The following is a 14,814-nucleotide window of genomic DNA, read 5'->3' on the forward strand; positions in this document are numbered from 1 at the left end:
CTGCTGCCAAAGTCAAAACAGAGTTACAGATGGTTGTCGAAATTTAAATGAACAAAAAATAGGTTACATAACTGTGATAAAATTCTTGTTCAAGTAAAATCTAAATTAGAATTTGAATTTAGATTTTGCTTTGGTTGAGGTGTTGAATCAAGAGTTTCTTATGTCTACTGGTATGTCCATTTCCTTTTCTTAATTTGACCGTGGTCCTTGTGGGGTATGAATTAGGCTCCATATACACAGGAGGAGTTTGTATTTGTGTTTATACTGTTCAGACAGAGAATGACAAACAGATTGTGTCTATACAGATGCTTCAGTACTAATTTAATTGTGCTTATGTTACACTATGTTATAATAACATATGCTACTCTGAGAAAATCATATGCTACTCTGAGAAAATCATAAGCAAGTTTGCAATGCAAGCGGACAAAATCATTAATCCATGTACAGTATGTATTGCTAGTATAAAGTTTGTTGTAGCTGTTTCCGTATTGATGTCTAGTACACTATACATAGTTGGAATGAGTGCAATAGGGTTGACAGAAATCACATCTTGTGTGATATTGTCAAAAATGAATGACAAGGTACACTTCTAAGATGTGACAAGTTATGTTGTTGGCCTGTTAGTATACACTCCTTCAAGTGTCTACCATGTCAAACAATGAGTGTGAAGGAGTCACTTTGTTATACTTGCCACACTTGCTTATCAAACATGCTGCGTACCATGGTTGTTATTATGATGAAAACTGCATACTGACATTGCTTGTCCACCAGAAGCCAAGGAGTACCGTTTTGTAAATTCACCTACCATGCGACTTTCATTCAAGGAAATAAAATAATGAACAGAAAATAGATAGTGCTAAAAGTGAACCACTTTACTTATGAATGTCTGTACACCCAACAGGTTTCCTTTGAGACCCTGAATATTCAATGACTTTGTTTGCAGCCCACCTAGTGTAAGTAGATCAAATATGGCCTTGCAAAAATGCTGGCATGGTGGCATTTCCTTGAACAGGTAGGGCCACAGTGGGCATACCAGTGCTTTCAAGAGCAGTATTGTTGATTTGGTTTTGGTTAACATTATTCTGATGTCACAGCCACTGGAGCAGGAACATGTTGCTGTGGTAGCCAACTTTTACACAATTCTGATATTACAATTACTTGCAAAACAACTAGCCTCTTCGGTTGTCAAGGTTTATATTATATAAGTGGGATTGATCATTTTGATGTACAGCAGTGAAGTTTTAGTGGGAAATTTTGACAAAGAAATCCCCCCAAAAATCATAACACCCTCCAAAAAATATAGATCATTGCTAAAATTATCTGTTCAGGAATTTGTTACGCCTGGATTTAAAGCTCAATGTGAAGCTGTACATCATTTGTGCTTTCATAATTTCTTGAAGTACATGGATGTTTGTGAGGTCGTATCAGTGTGATTATTATTTAGCCACCTCTTAATGTGATATTTTGCTTTCAATGGCACCAGAATATCTTAATGAGTCCTTGGTAAGGTATGCTCCCTCTTGTAATCTCAGATTGGCTCAGGAAAATCCTCTCAAATGTCCTGTCATCACAACTAAATTTTATAGTGAGCGATCTTTTGCTCATGCTGCTCCCACACTGTAGAACGCTGTTCCATGTTATATAAAGGAAGCTTCTACAGTTTTAAAGTTCAAAACTGTTCTTAAGACATTTCTGTTTAAAAAGTGTATTATGAATGAGTTTTGTTGTGCATCTACGGGACATACACTGTACATTACATTTCCTTTTTCCATATCAGAGACACTATGGTAGTGATATGTGCTATATAAGCACTGTATTATTGTTATTATTATCATCATCATTATTTGCTTGTCAGTGCCCAATATCAAAGTTTTCAAATAAGTTTGTAGCATAAGTGACCTGCTGCAGAAGCTCTGTGACCATGTGACCCTCCCCGTGTGAGAGTACACCTATTTGTATCTGATCAATTTTTATGAATCCATTGCTTGCCATTCATTGTAACTACCAAATGCTTGTTCACTTCTGTAGACACCACACTGTGGATCAGTGCGTCGTAGCACATGTAGGTTGTGATGGTTTACACATATATATATATATACAATGTATCTGATTATTCTGTGTGGAAGTCAGTCTCAGTTGGACAAAGCAAAGAGGTTTAAGAGAATGGAGTCACAACTGTCTTTGTAATTTCCTTTGCTAAATGTTTGATGCCGCCACTCGAAAATGCTTGAAGCATAAGCCAAACAGATCTGCTGCGCAGATAGAAGACAATTGACTTGTGTCTCATTGCATAATCACCAGCCTCTTTCTAGGGAAGATATGTCTTTGTGATGGTAATTACTTTTCACCATCCCTACTTATAAAAGATATGTGACATGTAATGGTAAAGACATGGGAAAGCACAAATAGAAATTGGAAAAAAAAAATGAAATGAAAATAAAAATTACTCGACTGGGCAAGCCCGGATGCAAATCTGCATATCTATCAATAAAAAAAATATATACTTGAAGGTTATTCCGTATCAGTTTTATTTGCAGGAATTAAGTGGAAAAAAACTGGTACAATTTTAAACACTTTCACATAATACAGCTCTCATTTACGCTTTTGCACCAATATCTGGATGGGATTGACTTTTGTTATGCCTCCGCCACGAAGTGGTGCTGGAGGCATTATGTTTTCGGGTTGTCCATCCGTCCGTACGTCCATACGTACGTACATCCGCATTCATTTACGCGATAACTTGAGTAATATTGACTGGTCAAAGTATAAAGTATGATGGGGCAATTACTTTATCAGATTTTGGATGAAATCAGCCAAAGGTCAAGGTCAAGTCATGAAATAGTATCTGTTTACGCGATAACTCAAGACTGGATCAAGCAAATTTCACTAAACTTTGTCCGAGGATGATGTATGGTGGGACAATTACTTGATTGATTTTTTAGTGAAATCGGACAGAGGTCAAAGGTGAAAGATCAAGGTCAAATCCTAAAATTCATCTGTTTATGTGATAACTCAAAACTGGATGGAGCAGCTTCCCCCAAATTTGGTCCAAGGATGATGTATGATGGGGCAATTAGTTGAGTAGACTTTGGTGATATTGGCAAGAGGTCAAAGGTCAAAAGGTCAAGGTCAAATGCTAAAAATGTTACTATTTCCCCCATATCCATGCCATGCCCATAGGTATTTTCTTGAAACTTAGTGTAGACATGTACTGCTGCATAAAGATTCTCCAGAGAGTTTCCATGTCATAAGGTCAAAGGTCTAAAGGTCAAAAGTTAGGTGAAAATGTTACAATTTCACTTTTCTCGCAAATGGTTCAATGTATCTTCATGGAACTTGGTACATACACATGTATTGACTGGCAGGGATTATCTAGGGAATTTAGGGGTCATGGGTCAATAGTCAGGGGTTCAAAGGTCAAGGTCAACTCCTCAATATTTTACTTTTTCCCTCATATACTAGTATATACCTATATGCAATGCTTGCATTATTATTTTTAAAATTCAATACACATTATGTACATGTATTAATACATAATGGAGATTCTCTTGGAAATTTCCTGCCAGAAGGTCAAAGGTCAAAGGTTAAGGGGCAAGGCAAGGTTTAAATGCAAAAAAAAAATCTATTTTGCACTGTTATTACACTCTTTCTTCATACCTTTAAAATTACTCAATGCATAAACTTATAAAAGGGTCAGTCAGAAGTTAAGTAAACATCCTTAATTCCCCAAATACATGTACCTGAACTCTTTAATAGACAATTATAGCAAACCTAGTTCAAGGAAAATGAACATTCAAGATATTTCTGACAAACCTGTCATTTCAGTATTTTGCCAGTTATGTGAAACTGTCATCACACATTGTGAAGACATTGTACTATACACCTATTGGGAGAATCATGCATTATGGCAGAGACATCGGTCTCCATAGCGACATTTCTAGTTGTATATGCTTTATCATTAAGTGAAATTTCATGACATTTGATAAATAAACAAGCAAAATATAGCCAACATTATGTTAACTTTAAAAATGAATCTTCTTATTGCTCAGGAAGACGGCAGCATTGAACATTGATCATCAAAGGCACATATGCACTTGTGGATTTCTTTTGTACCTCAATAGAAAACTGAAAAGTTTGAATAATAGCAGCAAGTTGGAACTACAACTCTTAAACCTCCTCGGACAGAGTAATCTTTCTAGTCATACACATTTAACAAATATTCAATGGTAATTTGGTTTTCTTTTTTAAATAGTATGTGGGTTTTCAATATCTGCAGTCAGCAGATGGTACAGTGCAAGATAACAGAAATGTATTTTTAGGTTACAAGCTTTCCAGGCACACCAAATGCATGATGCTTGGGTTGAAAATAAATCTCACTAGACTGTGATGCTTTTGAAGGTAAATTAAGTATTATATATTATGTATTTTAGTCTGACCGCAAACACATGCTCTTTCAGGTTATTAACCAGCTTGTAAAACATATATGGTGTCTGTATGTTAGTACATGTATCTATTCTGGGGATTCTGTGTTATCTTTATTATTGATTAACCAGAACTTTGCATTTAGGATATAGGGCATATCCACCATTATTGATGTCTTACATTTGTTGTTCTGCTCATATACTTTGTTGAAATTCACTTTACTTGGATAGTTAATGTGCATTGAAAATGAAGCACTGCATTTCATGTTTGTATTGATTGTAAAAAATTGTATTTTTTAATAAAGACATTGATCACCAAGAGGACTGTGATTTGTTTGAAAAGTACCTGGTATTCTGAGTTTGCATTTGTTTCTCATTGCTCTTACTCATGTGGTATAGCAGTATAATTTTGCTTGAATGATCAGCTGTTTGGAATGCGCTAATCTATTTAGTGTCTGCATTGTGAGTAAACTTTCACTAATAATGCAATTATGAAATGCTATGACATGATCAACCGTGATGCTGCGATTTTGTTAAGTTGGAGACTTGATCTTGACCATTTTACAGCAAAGCCACTCAACTTCAAGAAAATTTTCAGACATATCTCCATCCCAACCCCCTCCCTAAACACACACTCACAAACACACACACACACACACACACACACACACACACACACACACACACACACACACACACAATAGTCTGAGAAAGTCTTTCTAAACAAAATTCCCAATCTCTCACTGCATACTGTATCACTGATGAGCTTCTCAGTTCATGATGGTCCGAAGAGGTCTTTATTAGAGCAAAATCTGCCTTGTTTCAGGTATGTCACTGTGATCAGGCTCACCATTCACAGTAAGACAAAAGGATGATTACAGAGTAAAACAAGTGGTGCATGAGTGAAGTAAGTAAGGTTGCACACCCATTCTATGAGTAGTATTTAAAATGAGTCCAAGTATTCAAATATGCTGATATATGCATGAAAAAAACTTTAAGGAAAATGCAGCCTTAAGGGAGAAAACTCCATTACACAACTCAAATTATGAACAAAGATAACTTTCATGTGGAACCACAGATAACGATAACAACACTTGAATATTAGTCTCTGGGTCTGTCTTGATGGAGTAATCCCTATAGCAGCTGCAACACAGCTAGACTGGGATGGGTTGGTCCAGTGGCAGTATGTGATGGTGCACCCGCTATATCAAAATACATGTACAGTGTATACAATTAAAATATAATGCATGTGCAAGTAAAAGATGCTCTTGAATTACAGCACCCTGTCACCAACGGGAGGCTTCATCCTTCTAATAGCTGGAAGGGCAGCCTCCTGGAAAGCAGCAAGGGTTGTACTGTTACTGCTTGAGGTAGTACACAGTTCCATACTGATGGCTCAGGGGTAATGCAAGTAAGTGTACGTTTCAAAAGCACTTTAGCTTCCAAGAGGTCATTCCATGCAAGATTGATTTGATTTCTGACAGCTCATTTGCCCTCATTTCATCTGAAGGCAAAAACTTTTCAATATCTAACTTGACTATGTGCCAGATATTTGCTTTCTTTGTTCAAGCATAAAGTACTGTGCACATCAAAGTGTGCATAATGAATCTTTTACAAAATTGTTTTCATCTGATCCCCCATCTCAGGGTTGACGGAATAAACAGTATGTATTCCCACCCCCCACTCAAGCTGGTCATTCATACTTAACATTAACTGCTTCAAATTGACATATTACTTTTCATATTTCTAAACTTCGCTGCATTGATATGCTGTAAGGAGGCACTACTAAATTTGTGTCTCCAATGATCTATGAAGCTCATCAACCCACGAGATATGAATACATGTATTATGCAATGGACCTGGAAAAGGCTCTGAAATGCTATTAACGGAAGCTCTCATAGTTGTGACACATCTTTCAAACCAGGGAGGTGAGAAGAGATTTCCCACCTCCCTGTTCAAAACCTGCTTCCTTACATAAGATGTTAAATGTACTCAGCAATGTTCACAACAACAACACATTATCAGCATTCATATTATTCCATACAAAGTACATCTACTTCTGCTTTACTTAGGAAAATGGAACTTTGTGACAAATCAGTCACACAAAACATACAAAAATAAAAGTCAACAAGTCAACAAGTCAACATTGCACAGAAGTCAACAAGTCAACACGTCAACATTGCACAGAAGTCAATGTACTCTGCAGAGCATGTGACAGAAGGTAGTCATGTGACCCATTATCATAATATTTCTTTTCTGGAGAAAAAAAAATGCAGCAAGGCTGTTTTTTATATAAATTATTAAAAAAAGGATAAACTAATCTAAAGAAATAACTGCCTTATGACCTTTGAAAGGTGCATACAGGTGTGGAAGAACTATGTGATATGTCTTGTTGGAAGACAAAGTAATGGTCAGTGAAAAATACTAACTTGTGGTAAGCATCTGCTCTGCTTTATCATGTGTTCTGCACTGTGACTCTGGGGTAAACTCACTCTGTACATAATCATCTTTACAATGCCTGCGGGTTCTTCCCTTATGAGTGCACTTTTTTACACTATTCTGAATTGGTTTCTTTTGTACACACTCAAAATTTCCAAAACCATCACTTGGATATCACTTGATTTATCTTAACAATGTTTCTTCTGTGAAACAGACACAACTGCACACAGTACAATTAATATGTCTAAGTCAAACACTCTTTAGTGTAACAATTTCACACATATTCTTTCTTTCTGTCATAAGTCCATCTCTCCCATTTAATACCAGTCCACTCATGCTTTAAAATTATGCAACAAATGCAACAAATATATAAATCATGCAACAAAATTAACTATGCAGCAATATCTCTCATGAATACATCTCATCTCTAACACCATTGTATTAATCCTCTTTCGTAGTTTTGCTCCTAACTGGTGCTAAGGTCGAGCCACACAAATCGCACAATGAAAATATCTTCACCTGAAGAAGTCTGACCCCATCATTTTGATGTAATTGCTGGATCCTGCACTGCAGTACAGCTACTAGTTACTGCATCGGTGTTGGGGCAGAAGGGGGTGTGGCTCAAGCCCACAGTCCAACATCAGCTCCTTCACTTGGTACCCCCACTGAATAGGGCAAGGATTCTTAAAGACGTCTTCCCTGTTATCATGATGGGGGTTTGCTCTCTGTGGACTGTGGTGGACTGGGTGCTGCATCCTTCAGGTCGGAGGGTCTCCTTGGTATCCGGTTGAAAGGGGCGTGGTCCCTGAAACAAGTGTCCCAAACATCATCAATGGCCTTCTCTGCTTCATGGCGAGGTACATCTCTCACTGACAGGATAGAGCTCAGTGCACGACTTCGCACACAGGCCTGTGAGGAATGTATTCAGATCAAAGTATGTCGTCAATGAAGGAGCAAAAAGTTAAAGCTATTGAGACATATCAGACCATGATCTAGCCTGGTTTTTGGGTGCATGTGATCAGTAATACCCCCGTCTCACAGAGAATTTTTCTCATCAGTCACTCACTGTAAGCACAATTCTTGCTTCAGGCCACCAACCGAAGTGTATCGTATGGCAGTCTGATGAATCCCACTTGTGTTGGTCAAATATCGGGTCGGTGTCAGATATGCAAGGCGTGATCCGATGAGACAAGATCGTCTGTTGAGGATCGCGCTGACGTGTGTGACACTCACCTGATAGTCAACCAACACAAGTCTGATTTATCGGACTGCGATCCAATAAACTTCGGTGGGTAGCCAGAAGCAACAACCTTTGCTTCTGATGAGTGACTGATGAGGAAAAATCTCTCTGGAATGGAGGTATAAAGAGCAATTACACTGACTTTGTGTGATCAAGTCTGGGCTAAAACTTCATTAACTTCAATATACCTTCAGATGCATTATCCATGTAGCCACTGAACTGCACATTGTCATTCTTCCTGAAAATAAATGAACCCCCAATACATGTCATACATATGTGTGTGCACATGCAGAGCTACCAAGTCTCAAGCATTCTGAGTGAGACTCAAGCATTTAGGGGTCGTCTCACGATCTCACGCATGGCACCCATTTTTCTCACGCATCGGGCAAAGTCTGCAATTTGGGCCCATAATAAGGAGCATAGCTCAAAGGATTAAAGTGATAGTTACAATTGAAAGTACATTTTCCTTTTGTCTTTCAAAATAAATAAAAAACAGTCACCTGATCGCACCATTAAGAGCTAAAAATTGAAAAAGCTCCCTACCGTGGGGGGCCACGGGGGGGACCCCTCCCACACCCTCGCTTGCGCGCACATTCGCTCGCCGAGATGCCGAGTCATGAAAATCTCACTCATAAAAATTTTTTGAACTTGGCATCCCTGACACATGGTGGTGGCAGTTGGGGGGGGGGGGGGGGGAGGCCTGTGGGTTTTAATGGGTGCGCATTTGTGAAATGTGCATGTACCTTTGCATTGTTTACGTCATCCCTGTTTCACCTAAGTCTGCAAATCAATCACAATAAATGCATGATCGATTAGTTTGAACCCATGGAAAAAAGTTGAATTCATTGCTTCCTCCAGTGAGTGGAGGCTGACATTGCAAGAAACCTCTAGGTACTAATGGGTTAAGGAATTGCCCATTACACTTCATCAAAAATACAGTTTGGCTGTTGACTCGTTTACCTATTTCAAAACTGTTTTTATTTACACTTTAGTATATGCAGGAAGAGAACAGTCAGTTTCTTTGTTGTAAAACTTCCGATAAAACTCCACACATGCAATCAATTAATAAATCAAAGGTAACCCATGCACATTAAAGCAGATTTTTACTTTTCATTTGAAATCTGAGAGCACACAACAAACCCCTGACTCTTGAATTTAGTCTGCAGGAAGTAAGATGTCTCTGTAGTTTACAATAGCATTACCATCTATCACGGACTTCCATGCACAACCACTTGCCTGTTCAGAACAATTTCCCCCACTGCTTTCATCCGGGAGACCAAACAAAGCTTAGAATTTAATCATGACAGCTAAGAAATGGCAACATGCAAGATGAAATGTGCATAAATAATTCACCTGATGCTGTTTCCTGAAGCGGAACTTCCAGCTGTAGACGGCATCACTGAGGAATGAGCAATCCCCACTGAGACTGGAGGCTCTGATCTGTAGCAAATTAAAAATCAGTTTCTCTTAGATAACAATAGTCCAATTACAGTAAAGAAAAAGAAAACTAGCTCTAAAACAATGATTACCACTTATAAAGCACTTTACATAAAATGATCTAAAGCACTAAAATACAAAAACAGTCGATGTAGTTGATAGACTAGTCAGTCACCCAATTCTTCCGATCCAATGATAACGCCATCAATATTTTTTTCTCCAAAAACCTCTGAATGATAGTGATATGTAATGTGTGTGTGCAATCAGCTAACCGATCGACAAAATCGTGATATTATTCGCAAAAATGCATGCGTATAGGTGGAACACGCACATATCAGTACCGGTGCTTATGGAGCAGAACTTAAACGTGCACAGCACAAGTGCCAAATTGTTATAGAGATATGATCTGACTTATCGACATACGTATACTTTCAGGGGCTTTCACAGGTGAATTATGGCTGTTTTTTTTTTTGTGTGTATCTAGCTGTATACAAATTTGATTTCCAGAGTATTGGTACACTTTAAAGGGACACTACAGAGGGAAAAAAATCATTTCAGAACAATACAATCATGTTCACCTTATGTGTGTATTAAACTATCCATTAGTGATAAAATGAGCAAAGAAAATGGGATTCCATCGGGATTTGAACCCGAGACCTCCGGATGCTAGCCTGGTGCTCTACCAACTAAGCTATAGAAAGCCCTAGTTCAGTGTTTGTCCCAGAAACACTGAATTCTCTATGCTTTTATTATGTTTTTATAAAACTATTTGATACACTCTCAATCTACAGCGAACAAGAGCAAAAATAAGTTCTCCATGAAAAATTCTCTCACCTCTGAGCAGGCCAAGTGTCTCAAATCTGTCCAATCTACCTTTGCCCTGCAGTGGTCATAGGCGTGTATCAGCTCATGGGTGAGAAGGGTACTCAGAATCCTCTGGGACGGACTCTTGTTTTCACACAGCACAATCTGTCCAGAAAAGCAATGATTTAATTGTTTTTATATCTCAACATTCTTTGAATAACATGCTTCTTATTTTTTAAGCATTACCCCCAAAGTATGATATCTGGCTTCATTATGACCAACTTGAATTATCATATCATTAATATCAAAGCAATGTACATGAGCAGTTCCTCTGTGTAACAAAAGGTAGAAAGAAAGCAATGCTTGCCTCTTCAAACTGTTACAGACTCCATGATAAAGAAAATGTATAACTTTGAAAAAATCAAAGTATATCTAAATGAAAAAAAAAATATGACCCAATCACAGAGATTGTTACAGAATCTTTTAGTCATAAAGAGATTTGGCAGTCCTGCAGATTGAAACCTGAGATTTAGGGGGAGTAAGAACAAAGCAAACTCACTGCAAGCTTTCTCAATTGAAAACAAGCATTTCTGTGAGTATTGCTCAAATCCAAAAGATCTTGATATCTTACCTGTCCATTGACCGGATCAAATCCACCATTCACAGGGCTGTCTTCAGCACAAGGCTCACATATAATGTGGGTCTCTGGAACAACTGGGCTGTATGCATTGAAAGAATGAAACAGGATCTCCAACAGCATTATACACAGTTGTGTTTCGTAAACATTCTAAGGATAGTTGTTTCTTTGCTAACATGTACAAAAGGGATGACTTTATAGGCCAAAAGATTGATGGTTCATTACAAGCACCATATGTGTTATTATTATTAAATAAATAGAGACCTTTGTTGTTCATGTGATAAACAATGCAGTTTAGTTTCAAAGTTGCTTCAGGCATTGAACATAACAATCAGAGGAATAAATAGGGACGATAAATGACTCCATCAACATTAATGGTGCAAGAACAGTGAACCAATTAATTCCCTCAAAACATTTCAGGGCATTATCATATGTGTGAAAATACCACCATTCTTTTTTTTTTAATTGGAAAAAAAAAATGTCAGTAAATAGTTCAGTGAAACACATTGCAGCAACTATTTGTGCATAAATTCAGTATTGTTGTTAAGTGGTTATAACCAATTTAAGCTAAATGTGCAAAATATGAGACAACTTAAAATAATTAAATTGTTAGAGTAATATCACGTTGCAAATAAGCATGCAAGTACAAGCAATTGACATGTGTCTTTTTTTCTTCACCTTAATGAGAAGGTAAAAATCCTTTGCATTATTGATACTGACAATTTGTGCACACACAAAACACCAAAAGTTTGGTTTGATTGTTATAAGCTGCATTCTTCATTCTACAGATCACTGAACTTCACTAGGCTAGGGACAAGAAATACAGCTTGGGGACTCGTCATTTCTAAACACAGACTGAGATGTAATCAAATTTACAATACTGGTAATTTATCTTACCAACCAATGTTCTCCATAGCAGCCAGCATGAACTTCACATACGGATCTACAATGGAAAGACAGAGAACAGAGACAGAGAGATAACTGAATATGCTCTCATGCTAGTACTGCTATACCAGCAGTACTATACTTGAGAGTCGGGGCACCAGTTTGCTGCATAGGTCCAGTTTGTGGCACCCCTAGGAATATCTAGCCATATCTTCAAAAGTAGACGGGTTTTTTTTTTTCTAAATTGTTTTATTTGAAGAGCAACTAAAAGAACTCTCTTTTGATACCAAAGTTATGAAATAACTCGGGTGATGGCCTTCATAATTTTGTGTCGTCTGTGTCACGCCGTTTTAAAAAAAGTATGACTTTCTTAACATAACATTAAGATTTTGTTCTGTTGCTAGGCAACCACCATCATCCCATGTCTGTATCTTTACACAAAATCGTAATATCAAAAGAGGCCTGGCATGACATATAAGGATTCCTCCTGTGACTGTGTTAAATATTCTAAACTTCATTTCCTTTGTCAGTTTTGAGGATTGTAACAGTGTACAGTGACCAAAATGTCGGGGATGGGTCCGGTTTGCGGCACCCCTATGGGATTTACACATTATAGAAATGTCTAACAAGTAGTTAGAACTATTTTACATTTAAAAATGGGTGGAAATTGATGAAATGCATGCAATCTTGAAAAACTAAAAGCAATATAAAATTTATAGGTTTTCCCTCAGGACATCTTAATTTAGGGCCTACATTAGACTCTGGTTTCTATTCTTGATTTTAAGAATCTACTTATTCATTTGAATTAAATCAATGTTTTAATCTTAATGATGTGTAATTATGTAACATACTGCAGCACCTTGGCTTGAACTTGTTCGAATTGTGTGACTAAATTGTCGCAAATGAGTGTGCATTAAAGTATTTATTAATATCAAAATTCATCATTATCATTACATTAGGCCCACCAGACGCCGTGCGACACTTGTGTACAGCGACAGGGCTGTGTATAGTTACATTCGTTATCAGCACTTATATAGTCAGGGCGCTCCCATTATATTGGAGACAGTGCGTGCAGTGGAAACTGACGCCGCGCCGTAAGCCGCAGCAGCAGCGCAGCCGTACCCATACCCGCAGCCGTAGTAGCCGCTGCGTATCACGCCAGCGCGCCTGCTCCTGGTGCTAGCAGCAGCAGAGCGGCCGGCCAAGGACGACTAGACTATACTCATTAAATACCTCATAAAATGGCTTTAGAAGACTTACTATGCTTGCATGCGAAATCTACTCTATCAACACAGTTCTTGTGCCTTCGTCTGTCATTCCATCCCGGAGATTTGCTGTTCTGCGGAGTCGACTTAGTTATGTCTTTACGTGGAAGTTCGGCATCGGCATGGTCTTCCACGGGCGCAGCCATTTTGTTATGCAATCGCCGGCCCGGCCGCGTTTTTTTTTAAGACGGCACAGATTGGGGCATGGCGCGTGTTAAACCTATGGGAAAAACGTTGGGTTAGGGTTTTTGGTTATGGTTAGGGTTAGGGTTAGGGTTAGGGTTGGGGTTAGGGTTAGGGTTAGGGTTAGGGTTAGGGTTAGGGTTTGATGGTTAGGGTTAGGATTAGGATTAGGGTTAGGTTTAGGGATAGGGTCCCCGATAGATTTTTAGTTTCCCCAATCTGTGCCGTCTAAAAAAAACACGCCGGCCGGCCTGCCTTGGTCAAACAAGTCGCAATGAGGGCGCGCTTACGGGGTGTAAAACACAGAACTCTTACACAAGGTAGAGTCCCTTCATCAGGGACGCAGTGGTAAAAGGGACTCTATAGCATGTTACAAAGTAACCAAAGCTAAGAGTACACTGTAGGTAATGAGATAATCTCTATGAAAGTTAACTGTGCGTTGTCATAGTACAGTGGCGGATCCAGAGGGGTGAGCAACCGGCGCATAAAAGCCCCCTATATTTTTTGTTAAAAACAAAAGAAATAAAAATAATTAAAAAAATGAAATGAAACCCGCAAGTGGCGCCACAAATATTAGTTGCGCCCCCCCCTTTACAGAATTCCTGGATCCGCCCCTGTAGTACACTGTGAAAAACACAGTAACAGCAACAAATATAAATTGAATGATTTACATGAAAGAAATTAAAGTGAAACTACATGTACCGCAAATTAATATTCCGAGCTAGCTACATTGTATAAAAAAAAAAAAAAATCCAAACAAAAACGGACTGGATCTGCATTTGCATCTGGATGATATACAAGTGTATACTGAAAGACTCTGAATAAAGTATCGTTCAGCACTGTGGTGTACGAATGTGCAGCTACAACTGAGGTGATGCTGGAATGCATCTTTAAATGTATCAAAATTATTAATCTCTTTGATATTCCAATCCTTCACTGTTCTTTAAAAAAGGAGTTGGCAAGTGCGGTCAAAGAGCCATGTAAAATAGAGTACTGGTAGTTATCAGAGTGATAGCTTTGGGTTGCCATGCCTCTCAGTGCTTGATTTGGGCTGATATCTAGAATTAGATCAGTAGTGCTGTGTTTAATCTTGCGATATGTTGATAGCCTTATGAGTTCATGTTGTTCTGGAAGTGGGTGGAGTATGAAATCCTTCATCATTCCGGTGGCAGAAGACCGCCATTTGTTGTCATTACAGATGAATCTGGTTGCTCTGTTTTGTAATACTTGAATCTTGTAATGTTGCGTTGAGTGAAGGGATCCCACACTGTACAGCAGTACAGTACTCCCAAGTTGGGACGTACTAAACTCTTATAAGCTTGTATGCTTACTACGGTACCTACATTGTACTAGCTACCAAGTCTCACTCCTCCGGGGTCTTTCTCATAATGCTCACATACCTGACAAGCTTTTTTTCATGCCTCACAAAGACAAAAAAACGAAACAAAACAAAAGTCACATTTAGGAATGATTCACTTTTATCAGAATAAGACAAATGATTAT

At 38.3% G+C, this 14,814-nt stretch overlaps 1 protein-coding gene across 1 annotated transcript; it reads right to left on the reverse strand.

Annotated features, from left to right (window-relative positions):
• Positions 1-7,565: 7,565 nt before the first annotated feature.
• Positions 7,566-13,274, reverse strand: LOC139744823 (mitochondrial inner membrane protease ATP23 homolog). The gene is made up of 6 exons (XM_071655238.1): positions 13,124-13,274; positions 11,876-11,921; positions 10,973-11,060; positions 10,372-10,506; positions 9,454-9,540; positions 7,566-7,769 (listed from the first exon to the last, which is right to left on the reverse strand). The coding sequence occupies exons 1-6, from the start codon at positions 13,272-13,274 to the stop codon at positions 7,566-7,568; spliced, it is 711 nt and encodes a 236-aa protein (XP_071511339.1).
• Between the last annotated feature and the right edge of the window lie 1,540 nt (positions 13,275-14,814).

The sequence above is a fragment of the Diadema antillarum genome, unplaced genomic scaffold (assembly GCF_040938485.1).
Source record: "Diadema antillarum isolate AM-2024a unplaced genomic scaffold, OU_Dant_1.0 seq00001214_RagTag, whole genome shotgun sequence".
Classification (NCBI taxonomy): domain Eukaryota; kingdom Metazoa; phylum Echinodermata; class Echinoidea; order Diadematoida; family Diadematidae; genus Diadema; species Diadema antillarum.

What these genes read in the sequence shown, in the direction of transcription:
- LOC139744823 (XM_071655238.1), bottom strand. Translation starts at nt 13,274, where the DNA reads ATGGCTGCGCCCGTGGAAGACCATGCCGATGCCGAACTTCCACGTAAA. An exon ending in GCTATGGAGAACATTGGTTG is followed by an intron (nt 11,061 to 11,875) that starts GTAAGATAAATT and finishes CAATGCATACAG; the next exon opens with CCCAGTTGTTCCAGAGACCC. An exon ending in TTGATCCGGTCAATGGACAG is followed by an intron (nt 10,507 to 10,972) that starts GTAAGATATCAA and finishes TTTTCTGGACAG; the next exon opens with ATTGTGCTGTGTGAAAACAA.